Raw genomic sequence first — 18,674 nt, 5'->3', positions numbered from 1 at the left:
CCGGAGCTCCCGGTGGCTGCTGTTTTTCTAGACGCGACAAAGGCGTTCGACTCGGTGGAATGGGGTTATTTAATTGACGTCCTGTGCAGAATGGGCTTCCCCAGAATATTTATCTCATGGGTTGAACTACTCTACACTGACCCTATGGCCAGAGTGGTTGTAAATGGTGTGTTGTCCTCCCCTTTCCCGATCACGAGAGGGACCAGGCAGGGGTGTCCACTCTCCCCCCTCTTGTTCGCCATTGCTATAGAGCCTCTTGCATGTAGGATTCGGCAATTGCATCAACAGAGCGCGTTTAATTGCCTTCAGCGGCAGATTGGCATATCCATGTACGCTGATGATGTTACCCTCTATGTGAAAGACCCACAGTCGAATCTTAATGCGTTATTACGTGAGTTTGTTGTCTTTGGTGGTATATCTGGGGTTCATATCAATTGGCAGAAATCCCAATTCTTTCCACTCACTGCAGCGGTCCACCGTTTCCCACTTGACTACCCCCTGGAGTGGTGTGACTCCGACCTGCGATATTTGGGTATTGTTGTGTCACTGCTCAAGGAGGAGACACTACGGCTTAATTACGGTGTGGCTATAACTAACTTGGCAGATAGCGTCACGAGGTGGAGTTCTTTGCCATTATCTATGGCGGGCAGGGCATCTCTCATCAAAATGGTGGTGTTACCTCGCTTCCTGTATTTGTTTCAAAACATTCCGTACTATCCTGGGGCTTATTTTTTCTCACGTCTCCGCTCAGAGTTGCTTCGGTTGTTCTGGGGGGGTAAACAGCCACGAGTGGCGTGGTCTACGCTGACGCTGCCTTATGTCGATGGGGGCTTTGACGTCCCTGAGTTTGAACTTTATTATGTCAGCGCTCAAGCGCACTTCGCCTACCACTGGATGCGCCCCACACCGTTCATGCCTCAGGTGGCCGCCGAACAGTGGGTCGCTCACCCTCTACCATTGGAGGGCATGATCCTAGGACGTGTTGAGGACATTGACACACACCAAACGACGGTCACCTGCACTGTTGATGCCTGGAAGCGCATCACAAAGGTGCTGGATGTTGCTTTTCTTTACTCACCTGCGTTGCCTTTGATGTATCACCCTGCCCTGTCTCTTCTGCAGGAAGCTGGGTTCCGACGCCTGTGCAGTCGTCTTGCGATTCACACCTGGGGTGACCTGTTTCGTGAGGGCACCTTCCGTACCCTGGAGCAATTCTTCGGGGATGGGGCGTACTCCCCACTTGATATGTTTTACTATGTCCGGCTACGCCAGGGCCTGAGATCACTGTTGCCTGAGTTCCCCGGAGAGCCGGGTGTGACCCTGCCACTTCATGAGTTGTTGCTTTCTGATGGGCGTCACTTGGTGTCTCGATTGTATAGTGCCATCAGGAGACAACGTGCTGTCTCGCCGGGGCGGGCGCGGACCCAGTGGGATGCTGAGCTAGGCATTTCCATTTCTGATGACCAATGGAAGTATTGTTGTGGTGTAACCGCCAACATCTCCTCTAGTTGCCGCCTAAAGATCATACACTACAAATTCATACAGCGTTTTTACTACACCCCGGCTAGGAAGCTCAGGTTCCGACTAGCGGAGGATGACAGGTGCACTCGTTGTCATGCGCCAGGTGCTGATTTTCTCCACTTGGCGTGGGAGTGTGGGGTGGTTTCGGAGTACTGGGTTCGGGTCCATGATGCTCTTCAGGCTATGACCGACAATGGAGTGCCACTTGACCCTCTGGTCCTGTTGTTGGGTTATACCAGGGCGGTGCCGGCATTGTATCGTAGGTTTGTGGATGTCACTCTGCTGCTGGCGAAGAGGCGTGTGGCTTGCTGCTGGGGAAGGGGCAGGGTACCGCAGTTCGATGACTGGCTGAGAGATGTCATTTATTGTCAGGACCAATATAATGTGTACGCAGAATTGATGCCTGTGCGCTGCAGGCCCAGAGACTTCTGGAGTCCACTGCAGGTGTACCTTCTTACCAGGGCTGTGCAGGATTCTGATTCGGACAGTGCTGATCGGGTTGGGGTGGGTTAATGTGGATTCGTTTGTTGGAATTGTACGTTTTTCTGCCACTTGCCCAGTCCACGTGATGTGAGGGTCACTATGTATGCACTGCGGCCTCTCTCGATGTGAGGAGTATGTTATGATCGTTGGCGGGGGAACGGGGAATTACTACCCTCTCTCTTGGGATGCAGCTTATGATGCCTTGCCTCAGGGGCCACTGCGCTGTGCGTATGTGCCCGCGGCCCTGCCGCTGCTCTCCCCTTTGGACTGATATTTGCTTGCTGTCCGTATTATTGGTATGTTTATATGCTCTGTAATGGTGTGTCACATCCCAGGCCACTACTGTTGCCGTGACCTTATTTCTGCCCACTGGACTTCCCCCTCTGGATATGGCACCTGGACATTTTTTGTATGCCGCTGCACTCCATCACACCTGTATCATTGTATGCTTTGTATGTATGTCATTGATGATCTCATGCTTGTCTTCCACCACTTGTTACGAATAAAGGTTTAAAAAAAAAAAAGAAGGGTGAGGGGGGCGCGCAGACACCCCTCCCCGGGCTGATTTATGCCCTGGGGACCCCATTCCCCATGGTCTAGCCCTGGTACTAATGGGGAGTAACTATACCTTCTGCCCTAAGGCCACTATAACTCGCAAGGTCACCATGCACCTCACATTTTACTTCACTCATGACATCTTCTGTGACATTACTGATAATAGCAGTGCAACTTTTGCTGTCAAATTGTTGATGAGATAACAGTTCATTGCGGGGTTGAGTTATAGTTACTTGAGATAACTCTAGCTATAACTGCTGAATTTCTATGGTTTTGAGTGTGGAAAATCTGAACCTAACTGTAACCTCCCTATAACCTTTGGTTTTTAATGAATATATATACCCAATCTACCTTTTCCTAAAGCTCTCCCATTTAGTAATAACTATTCCCTGTTTTCCAGCCACTCCCTCCCATCACTCCCACAGGTAGTACAAAATTATAGTTGTATGTGTGGGGCAAAGATCTCGTAGTAAAGATAAGAGAGGTGGAGGCAGAGGTCTTCAGATAAAGGTTTTGGGATAAGCATTTTGCAGTATGTTGCAGTTTGTGAATAAGTTCCTGATTGACTCTGTTAATCACATGTATGAAATGTACTTTTTCTTCCAGTTAACACCCCTGCAGGAACTAGCCATTGTACATTGTATGTATACTACCATCACTCAAAGGGAGGTGACAATGAGCAATATGTTGGTGACTGCTGACACTCTGGATAGCATCTTGACGGACTCGGTAAGCAACAGGTTCTCACCGACAGATGGTGATCGTTCACTCAGTCTTGGAAAACCTCAGAACCTTCAGGGGAAAGCAGAATTACTTCTGATCATTCAGTCAGAACTTTGGTATTCCAGATAGTTCCATCATGGTCTGCAGCCGGTATGGAAACTAGCAGTGTTGCGATTGAATGGTTAACAGGGTTATACAGATGGCTCTCTCAGAGTATCTGAAACATTTGCACAGGATGATTAACTTGTCTCCACAATGGATGTGAGTAGAGAGCCTGGCAGAAGTAGTGCATGGGAGACGCAAAGGGGCACAAAAAAACCGAAGATATTACTGACATGAAAAAGTCTAATCAGTTACCCAAAGGAAATAGAAGGGATTTTGTTGGATTGGGGATATCATGGGAGCTACAAGAAATATAGAAGCTCTTATAACAAGAACACTGTCTTAGTTTTACAGTGGGTGGGAATGTAGAAATCAACAGAACTATATATCAGAATATTACATATAGAATATCATTTGACAGAGGCAAGATGGTGGCCACCAGCTCAGTCGTGTGAGCTGGTAGCTCCTGTCCTCCTACACCCGTAAGGAAGATGTGCTGTGGATAGTGAGAGGACGAGAGGGTGAAAGTGGGTATGAGCACTTACCGAGGTGTGCAAAGCTTAGTCCTGGTACTATTGGCATGTTCAGGTGTGCTGCGACAGCTATTTTTCATTATCTCAGCAAAATCCGATTTGGATACATTGTAACCGCAAGGGGCCGGGCGTAGACGGCGAGCCGAGAAGCAGCAACTGCTGCAGGCAAAACTACTGGAGAGTCAAGAACAGGATATCGCAGAACACTGATAATGCCGCCTAAAGGAGCTAGAGGGAAAGCCCAGGCCCTGGCTGATGGTGCTACCGCTGCTGCTACAGTGGCAGCCGTTGGAACTGTCTCCGGAACGGTAGGAAAAAATGCGGAGCCGCTGAGCGGTAAGAAAGCCTCTAATCTCAATGGTAAAACAAATAAGGGTGAGAGCTTTGCCCGTGGTTACTCTACGGGCATGGTCAGTCCTGCGAAATGCACTATCCCGCAAATGTTCTCACAAGGCAAAGGAGGGAAGAGTGGGAAAACGGGTATCCAGGGTATTCCGAATCCCGAAACAGACAAGCTCCTAGGAACATTGTGTGTTGAAGCTGTTGTTGGTCCCCCCGGTCATCATGAAGGAGAGTTCAGGTGCTCAGCAGATTTCTCTGTATGACGCTGTTGCCGTAGACAATTTAATATCTGGCAGCAATATGGATCTGGCTAACGGCGCTGGTAAAAAGGATGGGCGGAATCCTGCAGGAGTGAACAACAGTGAGGTGAACCTCTGGAACTGGGTTGCCAAGATACTGAACCAGTTGTACCACAGAAGCTTTGTAATGATAATAACATTGTGGTTAGAAGCGAAAATGTCTCGGTTGGCTTGGCTGGGGCTCTTAATGGGACAGAGTCACTCAGTCTAGATTCACTAACAAAAGAGGCGGAGTTGGTGGATCTTGTGGATAAGTTCTTGTCATTATCAGATCATTCAGATATATCCAGTGAGGAGATGATGAGAAATGGGAAAACGCCTATGGCTCAACATTGGGATGAGCTGAGTGAGCATATTACTACACCCCCTGAGGATACGGGAAGGGATTCATCGGAGGGAAGCCCCCAGACAATGCGGAAGAAAAGAGCTTTGACAGAGGAGTCTTGCTACTTTGCCAATTCCTCTTTACCGGTGCAAAAGTCAATGGTTAGAACCCCGGATAAATCTGACTCCTCTGTGGTGCGAAGAACACTAGAGCCATCAGAAGAGGTATCCTTGAGTCTTATATATCAAACAGTAATGACTCACAGGGAGGAAACGCGATTAGAAAGCTAAAGGACACAGAATGTCTGTTGCAAATTACAAAATTCAGTACGGCGCATCGCCAAGACTTGCTCAGAGTTTACTGCAAGAATTACCGAGGCAGAAGCCTGTATTTCGTATTTGGAGGATAAACTAGCTTCACAAAAGACGATGAATGAGACTTTACGTGCAGTGAAGGATGATATGCTATGGAAACTTATTGATTTGGAGAACAGAGTTCGGCTGAACAATCTGCGAGTCTTTCAAATTCCTGAAGGGGTTGAAGGACAGGACCCTCGTAAATCTATTATTGAATTGTTTACTGAGGCGTTTCCAGAATGAACTCAATGGGACTGGCAGACAGAGGATTCAGAGGGTTCACCGTTTTCCCTTTTCTGTCCGGGCCTGGCCAGGTCAGTCGGCAGAAGTGGCTAAACCAAGGGCTATACTGATTTCATTTAACAACTTTTTTTCTCACGAGAAGCAGTTTCTGATCTGGCCCGCCCAGACAGGAAAAGAGTTGGCAAAGGGGTTACATTTTTTGTTAGGCCAGATTACGGCCATCAGACAGTAGAGAAACGCTGGCAATTACCTCAGCTTATTCTACCATTTCAAACTAAGGGGGCCCAAGCTTTCTTACTACAACCAGCCAAACTTAACATCATCCATAAAGGGAATACTAGGTTTTTCACCTCTGAAATTTTGGCGAAAGAGTTTCTGCAAACCCTCAAGGAAGGATAAGGAGGGATTAGGCCTATAGAATTATTATCAAATTTGCAGCTTCCTTTTGTGCTCTTATGCTTAATTATTTGCATAGCTCTTGTTTATGAAGATTGTATACCCCCCAGCTGTTGCAACAGGTTATGTCATGGGGGAAGAGAATGAGTATGCGTACTGTCTGCGGCCTATTGATCTGTAGGTTAATGGTTTTTTTGTTAGGTTCAATTGTTGGGGGACTTCACGGGTGTGGGAGGCACTTTTGTGTGTAGGGAGCATGTCACCGCTAGGACTAACAGTCCTAAAGCATCGAGGTGGTGGGGCTGTGGGGTGTGCTGTTGGGGTGGTGTTGGGGGGAGGGTGGTGGAGAGGGGAAGGAGGAGGGTGGGAGTAAAAGTAAAAGAAAAAGGAAGATTCATAGCAGCAAAGAAAAGTACAGAGGGTTAAAAAGATTCGCGTATAGGCCTGTAGGTATGGCAACCTTGAATTTATGGCAAATTTAGGCCTTCGAATATGCACACTGAATGTGTGCGGGTTAAATAATCATAATAAAAGGCAGAGGGTCTCCAGAGAGCTTTGGGTGATTCAGCCCGATGTGGTGTATCTGCAAGAGAAGCATATTCCATGGGCAAGACGTAAGGTTTTAGCAGAAGTAGGCTACACAGTATTAGTAACCTCAAGGCAGTCAAGCATGACAAGAGGGGTGGCGATTTTAGCAAGACCTTTTATTCAAGCTACTGGGCATATTTTGGCAGATATGTTTGGACGTTGGGCCATTGTGGAATGTAGGACAGTGGGGGTTATATTTACCCTCTGTACAATATACGGCTCTAACCTTGGTGAAGCCCCAATATTGGAATATTTGAATGGGGAGCTTACTACATGGCCCATTCTGTTATTCTTGTGTGGGGATCTTAATATAAATTTGACCTCTGAAGATTTTCAAAATTGGGGGTGAAACTATAAAGGTAGGAAACCCCGGGACAGCAAGGCTCTATTTCAATTACTAACTGATCAAGGGCTATTGGATGTGTGGAACAGCTTGCATAGGCAAGACCCAGGATATACATTTTATTCACAGCCCCACAACAGACTTGTACGTCTTGATTATTGTTTTGTACCTACATCAGTGTTTACTGGGCTGAAAATCTGCGTATACCCAAGGGTGACCTTGGACCATGCACTTGTGGTAGTTGAAATCCCGGCACTTGCTCGGTGTGTAGCCCCGAGAGCGTTTACATTTGACAGGAAGCATTTGATGGATGAAAAATTTATTGAGCACATGAAGGTGTGGATAAAGGAATTTTTGCATATTAATAGACACTCTGTGTCCTGAGGGACTGCATGGAATACATCCAAAGCTGGATTTAGAGGGGAAACACAGAGCCTTGGGTATTTAAAATGTATATTAGCGAAACAGGCATTGCAGGTTTTATATGATGAGTTTAAGATTGTCGAAGGGGAATTAGTTAACGGATTAGCTGCAGGATATAATACCACACCACTTCAGAATATTCTAGTGAGATGTAAGTCCAAAATTAATCTTGAATGGAGCAAGGAGAGCGCCATAAAATATCAAACATATAGAAAAGAGTGTCATGAGTATGGCAAGGCCAAGGGCCGATGTTTAGCCTAGAAATTGCAAATATAAGAGGAAGTACAAAGAACGCTGGGATTATTGTGTCTGATCCCTAGGAAATTCTTAAAGTGTTTCATGATTTTTATACAGTATTATATACAGAGAACGATACTGGGGGCCTTTCTCTGACGGATATGGGGCTTCTAGCCACTTTATGGGGCCAATTGGCTCAAACGGACGTTAAACCTATTAGGTTGGGGGAATTAGAGCAGGCCATAAATTCTTGTGCAGTAGGGAAATCTGCAGGGCCAGACAGACCCCCCCCCCTTGGAAGTATTTAAGGTCTTTTTTCAGGAGATAAAAAATGATATGCTTAAAGTTTATCAAACTTCACAAACAGGGAAGATTCGACGAACCTGGTCCGTGGCCAATATTTGTGTATTGAAGAAAAAGGGGAAACCATCTGAATTACTGGGGTCTTATCGTCCAATCTTTCTTCTTAATTCCGACAGTAAAATCTATGCTAAAATCTTGGCCACACGGTTGGCAAAAATTATACCATCAATAGTATTGTTAAAACAACACAGCTTAATACCTGGGAGAGGGACCATAGTTCATATGCATAGAGTAATTACTCTCCTCGATATCGCACAGGTAGAATCTCGAGAACTTGGCCTGATTTTACTCAATGCCGTAAAGGCGTTCGACTGGGTTTCGTGTCATTTCCTCGGATGGGGACTGCAACAAATGGGTTTCGGGCAGGGCTATATACGTGCTTTAAACACCCTTTATCATCTCCCCTCAGTGAAAATTTGCTCAATGGGATATCACTCAGAGACCATCGCGATTTCTAGAGGCACACAACGAGGTTGTCCTTGTTCACCACTTTTATTTGCGCTGTATATTAACCCTTTTATTCTTATGCTAGATTTAAGTAGAAAGATTTTGCCTTGTATAGTACAACAAGAACAGTATTCTGTAATGGCTTATGCCAATGATATAGCGATTGTTACTTCTAATCCCTGTCTCGTTCAACCTGAAATAGAATCCCTGGCGCAGACTTTTGGGGCAGTTTCTGGGTATAAACTTAATACTGCTAAAACCCAAATTTTATGTACAAGTCAAGCAATGGATGGGGATGCTAGGTGTGTTAAGGAAGCTACTTATCTGTGTATTAAGATCAGTACCTCTGTTAAAGAGATCGTTGAGGTTAATTCGGGCGATATTATTTGGGGAGTAAAACGCTCACTTGAAAGGTAGGAGAATCTCCATCTGTCATTAGTGGCAGAGCTAACGTTCGGAAAATGATTGTCTTACCGAGAGGTATGTATTTTTTAGGGCTGTGTCCCTGGAGGTATCCTATAAACAAATTCAATATTTACATATTTACAATCTCTCTGTACTAAGTTTATGTGGGCCCCTTGGAAACCTCGTTGGGCTGCTCGATATATGACTCCTTCTCGAGAAAGAGGAGGATGGTCTATCACTGACTTTGCTTTGTATTACTATTCCTGTATTTTGGTTAATGCACGTATTTTACGTACTAGAGAAAAGATTAGTAATCTGGCCAAAGCCCCCTCAATTTATCAGATGATCCTAGGTTAAAGGTCAAGCATTGCCTATTCAAAAGAGTGGACAGCAGTTATTATAAAAGAGCGCACTTCAAGGTATTAAATGCTGTGTTTAAAGTCTGGAAGACTGAACGGAAAAGCTTTGAGATTCTAATACTTTCTATGTATACCCCCACTAATGCCACAGGAGTGCTGCCCCTGATCTTCTGGGACCAGGTGGCCTTAGGCTTGAGAAGGAAGGGGATTACCTGACTTAGCGACTTATATCATGATGATGGGCGATTACACTTACTAGCGGAGTTGGCGGATAAATTCCATCTACCCACAACTCAATTTTTAAATACCCTATTTGCATTATGAAGTTTAAAATTGTGGAATCTATTAGACAGCAGGGAAACATCGAGCTAATTTATAAAACACTGTTAGAGGGCAGAACGGATGATCTAGAAAAATATAATATGAGATGGAGAACTTGGTTGGAGAACCCCGAAATGTCATTGGAAAAATCCATTGATTTGGCGGGGAGGATCTTTCCTGCAGCCAGCCTTAAAAGTCAACATTATAAAATGTTATTCAATTTGTATCATACCCCTCTTAAAATGATGAAGTGGGGGGTTAGCATGGTGGGAAGTGTTGCCGCTGTGGAAAGGATAGTGCAGACATTGCGCATGTTTTTTTGCATGTGCGGTATTGGACTCTCTGATAGAATCTTTAGAGAGGTTTTTGTCAGAAATAACCGGGGACTGTGTTAAAATTTCTCAGTCTATGATGTTGCTTGGTAATGGGAAAGATTTCCGCCAGGGACAGCTACTATATGAACACCGTTATCCTATTTTTATGGCCACGGTGGTTGCTCAGTTGGCAATTGCCTCACTTTGGCTACAGCAAGAGGCTCCGCCCTTTGAGATGTGGCGGGCCAAGTTTCTCAATGAGTACCACATGGAATACAGTTTATATGCTGTTAAAGGATATAGAAAAGGGAGATTAGGGTTAATGAGTGGGGGGAGGTGAGGGAGTTGGCGGGGTAATTACGTCTATTATGTATCATATAGTTTGTACCTCATGTTAACTTGATGTCGAGGGCATTGGTTAGGATTGGGGCCTAAAATGGGCAATGATGGATGTCTTGATGTATGTGTTCAGTTATGTATTATTTATGTTGCTGCTATGGAATTCGAATAAAATAAAAAACTACTCGATCATTTGACATAAATATCATGTCCTAAATGTGACAATAACGTTCATGAACAATGTTTAGTACAGAGTATTATTTCAGTCAATATTCTGACCATGCTATTCAGGTACAACACCTTCAATAGAATTTGACAAAGGATGACAGATTTAGTAAAATAAGGGCTGTTAGCAGGAAAATCAGTAGCGCTCAGACAGGCTTATGTACTGTATGAAAATCCAGTATGTATGGCCACATGTTGACCTTGCATTTGGGGCCGTTCATTGAAGGCAGAGCAGAAAAACTCTATGTACAGTACTGCATTGACACCAGCTGCAACTGTGTCATAACATTATGTCAGATGGACCTATATGATAGATTATGTGCTAGTTCAGCTGTGTCTGCAGCAAGAAGTTATATTTGATTTCACGGAGTTTGAAATTCAGCAATAGTATTTCTATTTCAATTAAACTGCAAACACTTAACGTAACACTGTATCCATACAAATTATTTTTACAATGGCCTTATTAACTAAGTAAGTTTAAGTAAGTCAGTTTTATTTGTAAAGTGCATAGTTAATTAAAACCATTGCACAGATAAAAAAGTAATTAACTATAAAATATGGCATGTTCCAAACAGTTTTGTTACACCGGTTTCTCATGTATTTCGATTAAGAATTCTTTAGGAAGGAGTAAAATGCAATGTGCTGATCATTTTAACTACCATCTCTGATACTATTGTGGGTGCAATATTCAATTATTCCCTTTTAAAAGTTTTAGTAAGGAGTTTCTCTGCTGTTAGCACTCAAAAGACAACAGTTATTTTTTGTTATCTAGTGTTTGAATGTTATGTTTTTTATCATTCCAGGTCCTTTAGTTTGGTGTAGTGGTACTTTAGAGTTGATAGTGATGAATTATTATATTGATATTAAGGAGTGCCCTGAGGAAGAAAGCAATAGTGTGACTTAAATGGTCTGCCTGTAGAAAATTAGTATACTGAACATAATTATGCAATGCACATTAGGGTAAGCATGACACTCTCATACTTTTGTAGGGATATCTGACACCACCAGCTAAACTATAACCTGCACCTACACTGCACTTCCATACCACACCTTCACTACCTACATCGTACATGAAACCTACATCCCAATGTTTGCTGTTCTACACTCCTGCATCACAAAATACATCAATTACAACTAGCTAGCATATACTTCCTTCCCCATCACATGCAGCCTAGAGTTCAATTAGCACTCTTTAAATCAGGTGTCTCAAACCTTTCCTGAGCTACTGTCTAATATCGGAATTTGATAAATGCACACAGAGGCCAAATAACTTAAACACTGCCCCTAGAGAACCCTTGAGTTCTTCATTCCAGATACAGTGAGCATAAAGTATTAATAGAACAGGAGCTGTAACGCAAAGGTTTACAATTGGGTTCCTGAGCATCAGTGTTGTCCCTTTGGTCTTGAAACACCTAAAGAGAGAGAAAGAGACGAGCAAAAGAGAGGAAGATAAATAAAACAAAAAGAAAGAATGACAAAATAAAGAAAGAAATCAGGAAAGAAAACAGAAAGAAAGAAAGAAAGATAAAAAGAAAGGAAGAAAGAAAGAAAGAAAGAAAGAAAGAAAGAAAGAAAGAAAGAAAGAAAGAAAGAAAGAAAGAGGTAGAGAAATATAGGAAAAGAAATAACAAAATAAAGGTAAAAAACAACGAGGACAAAATACCCAGAGAAAGAGTCGAATGCAGGAAATGAAGGAAGAAAGCAATTAAGAAGACATGAAAGACGAAGAAACAAACTACGAAAGGAATGAATGGAAAGAAGGCATGGTAAAATAGAAGTAGGCGAAAGAATGAAGCACACAACAGAGAAATAATAAAGGAAGAAGGTGATAGAAAGAAAAAGACAGCGAGAAAACAATGGAAGGAAAGAAAGAAAAAAATAAGAGAAAGAAAGTGGAAGAAAAAAGAAGGGATAAGATCAGGTCAGAGGTGGAATTAAGAAAAGATCCTTGTGGATGAAGAAGGAGAAAAAGAAAGAAAACGAACAATAAGTAAGAACACCAAAAGGAGAAATACAGAAAAAGAATAACGGAGGAGGGAAGATGAAGGCAGAGAAAACAGATAAGACTGAACAAAAGAAGGGAGAGAAGGAAACTAACAGAGAAAACAGCAGAGAAAGAAAGACATTGAGAAAGATCGAGATAGGACAAAAGAAAAGATGGAGAGGAGGGAAATTAAGTAAGAGTAGAAGAAAGAATTATAAACGAAGAAAAGAGAAAAACAGAAATTGGAGACAAAAGAAAAAATGAAAGAACAAAGGAAAGAATTACTGAGAAACACAAGATTGAAAAAGAGAAGACAGAAATAGTAAGAAAGAAACAAAGAACTGGAAAATGGAGGAAAAATTGAAAAAAGAGGTTGAAATGAGAAAAAAGAAAGAAAAATATCAAGAAGAATATTAAGCCAATAAGAAAAAAAGAAAGAGAACTGAAAAAGAATGCACAACAAAGGAGGGAAGGAAAGGGATAGTGTAACCAAATAGGGGGAAGCGAGAAAGAGGAAAAAATAAAGAAAGAGGACAGCAAGAAAGAGAGAATAAAATACATTGAGAAATGAGAGACATAAAAGCAAGGAAAACAGAAAGACATGTAAAAAGAGGCTCGAAAGAAGTAGAAAAAGAAGAAATTATTTTCAGAAAAGGGTAGTCTGCATCCTCAAGCCCTGTCAGCGTTTGAGTAAATCATAGGAACGGGAGCTGTGTTTTAAATAGCTGTGTTATTAGGTGGGCACCTGTATATTCTCAAGCTTGTTGACAGGCAATTATCATATGCAAGCTACTCAATGGCAGTCTGCGAGCTACTAGTAACATGTGATTGATTAGTTGGAGACCATTGCTTTTAATCCACCAATAGGAAACACGCCACTGCCTACTCTTTAAGTCTCTCTTACTTCTGTACCTACATTCCTCCTCCTTCGGTGCCCTACATTAACACCTGCACCAGACATCCTATTATATATACCTACATACTGACCAACAACTCCTGCACCACCACTGTCACTATCAATACCCGCCAAATCATAAGTCTCACAAACTTTACTCTATACAGCTTATCTCAAACATAAACACAACATCCCAAACCGATACCCATACACAATGCAACTATAAAACTGTTCTGCTTTATCTCTGATTCTATTGCAAAATAATGGTATTCTTGGTTGTGATTTTTGTAACTATTAAATACATTTTTTGCATATTGTGTTCAGAGGTTTTGAATTATGAATACATCTAACACACCTTATACATTAGAAAAACATGAATCTGGTCAAACGGAAAAAAGTCATAAAATCTCAAATGTTATCCACTCTATTTTTTCTGCACATTGACAGTAAAAGAAAGAGAGGTTTATTTCACAACTAACGGCAAAAGAAAACTGTAAATACATAGATCAATTAAAAAGTAAATGAGCATTCATCAAAGTAAATATTTCTTTGTAACAATATGATGCTCAATATATATCTAGGATTTCAACGCAGGTCTAAAATTGTTTCACCTCTTTATATATGTTGCAGAGCCTTTAATAAGACTATACCAACATTAGGCCCCTGATTTAGAGGTTGGCGTACAGGTTATACCGTTGCAAATATGACGGAGTACCCTGCCCTCCATGCTTTTTTCCACCTCCCTTATTTACAGGTGGGCAGACTACAACTTTTCAATCAGTGGATTTCTTGATGGCTCAGACAACCAAAGCCTAGAATGATTTTCTTTTGTCCATCACTGCAAAAAAACTTGCCTGTGACGGTCAGGAAAAAACAATAATGACCTTCACACCTTGGGAGAAAACTCCCAGAGTGTGGAGGTCATGAATCTTCTGTTTTTCAGAAACTGCCGCTTCAGGGGTTTCTGAAAAAAAAAGTTAAATAGTTGGTGAAAGGCTGTCAAACCGAGGATGGCCATCCACCAAACCTTTTGTACCTTGATGGAAACCGCTGTGACAGTGGTTCCTTTCAAAGTACAGAGATGATCGCTGGGCAAGAGGTCAGCTTGAAACATAACAACGCAAATACCATTGGGGTGGTGGACGCAATGTCCTCTGACACCCTGGAGGACACTGCTTTGTCTGCCAAATACAAAATCAGGCCCCAAATTCCATATTTTCACTCCTAAAGAACTTCTTAAATATCTTAACAAAGGTAGCAATATTGAAACACAGGGAATCTGATTCTTCTTTACATTCCACATGTAGGTAAGGGCAAGGGCTGAGAACACAAAATAGAGATAATCTGTATATAACAAACTAATGGATTCAAAGGTAAAGCTCTCTCATAGATCTTGATTTGTATTTTGTAGAATGAATTGCCTATTTTAGTACCTGATTTGCACACAGAAATGTGTGTGCATGTCTGTACTGGTGTGTGTGTGTAGTTCTATATGTGTGTGAGAAATTCAGAGAAGAGAGAGAAAGACAGGGGATCAGAGGCCGGGGATGTACTCATTTAAAAACATGGACTAAACTAGCAAAGTCCACAAGAGGTAGGTGGTGTTTGTTTTGTAGCAGATGCTGCTAAGGCATGTGCTGGGCCTTTTGTAACAAGCATTGTACTTGCACCCATTTCACCCCCACACTGTGTCAAGATGCATTACACCATTTGCTCGGAGGCTAGGGCCCATACAAATAAGGGAACACTTTTGTCCAGGTGTTTCTGTCAGATTACTAAGCACTGGCAAAGGCAAACTGGATCGCAGAAGATGATTAAGGGAAGCGGTGCAAAGGTAGCACACCTACAAAGGCACACTTTGGGAGGTGCTACGGAGAGTCTTAGAAACCCAGTCATCCACATGAAGATGAAGTTAAGTAATATACCCACCTCCAAATGTGTTCTGCTATGCTGGCAGTACAAAACAGAACAGCAGCTTGGAAGTGCCACACATCTTTCACTGTTGCACCCTCTCTGGCCTCTGAGACTTCAGGACTTCACTAGCAAGGTCATGTTTTTATCAAGATATACAAGGAGATGAAACAACTGTAGACCTATTTCGTAATACACCACATTGTTATTAGCACGTAGTTCATGTATTATACCATTACAGTACTGTTGATTTATTGACATTGTGCTTTATCATGTATTTACATGTATTTTTATCTAAGACAGTCCATCCTAATTAGAGTGTTTAAAATACATTTGTGTTAGTCTTGAAATAGGTAAAATATTTGTAAAAATAACCATTCAGTGTTTTTAAAGCCAGTTTACCTTTTGTTCCGCTCAAAAAGATATTGCAGTCTCTAAGGCCAGTATTGTGTTGAAAAGAGGTTAAATATTTCAAAAACTCATACCCCTAGTACAGATATTTTATAAGTAGAAAACACTAAGGTAATCCAGCTCTAGAGAATAGCCAAATAGAATTAATTATTTCTGATGATATATGCCCCATGCCAATACAGAAAGCGACTAGGTTGAATAGCTCGCACCTCCCAGCCTGTACCACGCAATACATTTGGTGCACATCCTAAATGGTATCAGTCACTTTTGGATACCTCTGCAGTGCAGAAAGACATTCATTTATAAAAAAGAAAAGTCTTTTTGATGTGAAATTAAGAAAAGACAAGAATTTCTGATATTTTGTTGGATTTATTTATTCATTCATTGGGGTACCAATATATGTATAATTTTATTATGACCCAGTTTTATCCTGTAAATTTTCTTGCTGCTAGGGGTCAAGAAATCTCAGGCTACAGCCTTATTTTCAATCTGTTTTGGCAATTGCTGGTTCTACTTGGTCTATTTCATGGAGTGATTCCATTTTTGTTATTTGCTCCGCTTCTATCTTATTGTTAATTGAGTCTTAGAGCCGGATTAGGAGTTTGGAGGACAGGTTTACTCCATAACAAACGTGAGGGATATCCCGACCTCCTTAATACAATTCCATTATATCCTATGGATGGAACATGTAATATGGCGGACGGGATATCCGTCACGTTTGTGATGGCGTATCCCATCGGCCAAACTCATAATCAAGCCGTTATTGATTTGTTCAGGCATCTCCTGTTTCACAATATTCCCTCTATACCTGATCCATGGTACTTAATACTTGTTTTGGATTTGTTTTTCTCCTCTTGTTCGTCAGAAATGTTTCAAATTACCAATATTTCCTATTTCTGCATATTTAGGAGAATGCGCCTGAACTTGAAAGGATGGCTTTAGTGTGTCAAAATATTCTTACCAAGTGGATACCACAGTCAATATCTACTAAGATTGTAAATCTGTTTTCGGTGCCTTCTATTCCAGAGGAGATTGTGTTTTGGGCCATTCATCAAATGACAATTCAATACGGTAATTTGAAAAAATGCTATGTTGTTGTCAAACACTGTGCTCTGTGGCAGTCTACCGGATTCTACATTCATTGTAGGTCTGTCTGCAAATAGTTTTATCTGTCTATGGCTCATATCATCACAACACTCAAATACACAGAGTGGGCTTTGAAGCATGCGGCAACATGTTCTTTCAGTTCCCTTACTCCATTGTTCTTTCAGTTCCCTTACTCCATTGCTTGTTTAAAGTATTTCTACCTTTTGTACAAAACCCATAACAGTATGGTAAATTTATGCATTTTACAGTGGTGATTGAGAATGGATCAATCACTAGCATTGCATATGCAATGCAAATTGAAGTGCAAAGAAGCCACAGGGTATATTTAAGTTATTTTCTACATATATTTCAAACTGGTTGTGGCATTCAGAATAGAGTCCCATGCCCATGACTTTGCCATTTCAGCCCGCATAGTTAAAACAATTAATTTTTTAAGGAAGTGACAATTAATTGGAAGGAAATAAAACAGCACCACTATGTGTTGCGACCCCATGTCATAATGGTAATTGAAATAAGCTCTAGGACGATTACTTTCTGTACAGTGCTAATTAAAGAAACAAGCATCTCCGTGCTTATGCCATCAGAAGGCTTCAAAATATAGAACTCCAGCAAGAGGCCTTAGAAGTGAATGGTTGCATCTTAAATACAGGTCCACTGACAGCCACCTTTGAAAGATGCAAATGTATTGCTGCTATTTTGGTTATTATGTTCAAATGATACGTATTGTTTTAGATTTGTTGAAATTTTGTAATTTCACATTGTAGATTCACATTTTAGCACCACATACCAGCTCCAGATGTCCCTTAAGGGTTTTGTTTCATTATGTCTCTTGAAAAAAAACTGTTAAAAACTGAAACAGCTCTACACCAACCAGCTACTTAACTATTAAGCCTTTATTTGTACAAGGATTTAGAATTTCTGTAAATGCAGCAACTCTGCTATAATGCCGAACTCCTTCATCACCGTCATAAAAAGGTGTGAGTGAATCCTGGGAAAAGACAATGTGAAACGTTCTTTTCCGCTTATTGCATTACGTTTTATGTTCTGCTGGGTGGAAAATATACAAAGCCATGCATCAAGATTGTTTTACAATATGTTTCATGACCAACACCACCTTTGCAGCACACTCATCATCTTAAGTTGGTATTAGTCTTTAGTTTAATTAATATTGTTTATCCTATTTTCTCTTACAGGAACGGAAATGGAACCATATTTGGATCTGATTCTCAGAACGTTCTTTCCTGTAATGAAGACTGCTTCTACAATCAACCAGAAATATTGGTTTAGCCTTGGTGTGCACCTGCGCTTGTGGAGCGGTCGGGTTCGGTTTGATGGTTGGGAGAGTGTTGGGAGAGGACATCTTTATTAAGTTCACTTTTGTAACATTTCCTGAGAGCACCCTTCATGCAAAGAGATGCAATTTCTTATGTCTGATTGGTGCAGAGAATAACAGTCCCTATTCATCCCATTGTTTTAAACAACTGATTACTTATCTGCCTTAAACTTTCATTTGTGGCGCAAATCAAAACTCAACTGCAACATTGGTCTGCATAATGTGTAACCCCACTACTTTCTAGTACATTTGCCAATTGAACTGGCATGCTGAGCTGCTGTGTCAAGTTTTCCATGTAATGACTGGAACACATCTCTAGTCTGTACAGTGCACCTCCGGGAAACACCCTATTCTTTTCAGTAATAAAAAACCAAGGGCTTGATTTAGAGTTTTGTGGACAACTTGTATCCTATTGTATGTGTAATAAGAGGGACGGGCTATCCCATCACGTTTGTGACGTGATACCCATCTGCCACAGCCTGAATCAGGCCTTATGTTGTGAACTTACCTCCCTAGGAAGTGGAGCATTAAAACCTGTAGCAATTGTACATCATTTCCCAGAGGTAATTGTTCACTTCAATGGCACAGACATCTTGTTGCAACCTAGAGCTCGCACAATTGAAAACTAGTCGCCGTGTTAAGTAAAGATTTAGACTGGTGCAAATCATGGAGTAAATATATTTTTACCATTTTTGCCTCTTGAAAAATAGAGAATGCAGGAAGCAAGATCTGCTCCCAACTAAACATTTGCAATATTAGGACAGAAAAAGGGGCAATGTGGTTTCACACGT

At 41.6% G+C, this 18,674-nt stretch overlaps 1 protein-coding gene across 1 annotated transcript in view; it reads left to right on the top strand.

Moving 5' to 3' along the window:
• The window catches only part of LOC147683405 (maestro heat-like repeat-containing protein family member 1), a 150,366-nt gene that overhangs the window by 50,707 nt on the left and 80,985 nt on the right, over positions 1–18,674 (top strand). Inside the window, exons 4-6 of the mRNA XM_086943845.1 lie at positions 3,166–3,288; positions 16,352–16,514; positions 17,744–17,842. Of these exons, the coding sequence (XP_086799971.1) occupies positions 3,166–3,288; positions 16,352–16,514; positions 17,744–17,842 (385 nt within the window). The remainder of the gene's footprint in view (positions 1–3,165; positions 3,289–16,351; positions 16,515–17,743; positions 17,843–18,674) is intronic.

The sequence above is a fragment of the Lissotriton vulgaris genome, chromosome 11 (assembly GCF_964263255.1).
Source record: "Lissotriton vulgaris chromosome 11, aLisVul1.2, whole genome shotgun sequence".
In the NCBI taxonomy this organism is placed as follows: Eukaryota; Metazoa; Chordata; class Amphibia; order Caudata; family Salamandridae; genus Lissotriton; species Lissotriton vulgaris.
Note: the sequence above shows the minus strand (reverse complement) of the source record. Positions and strands in the feature narration are given on the sequence as shown.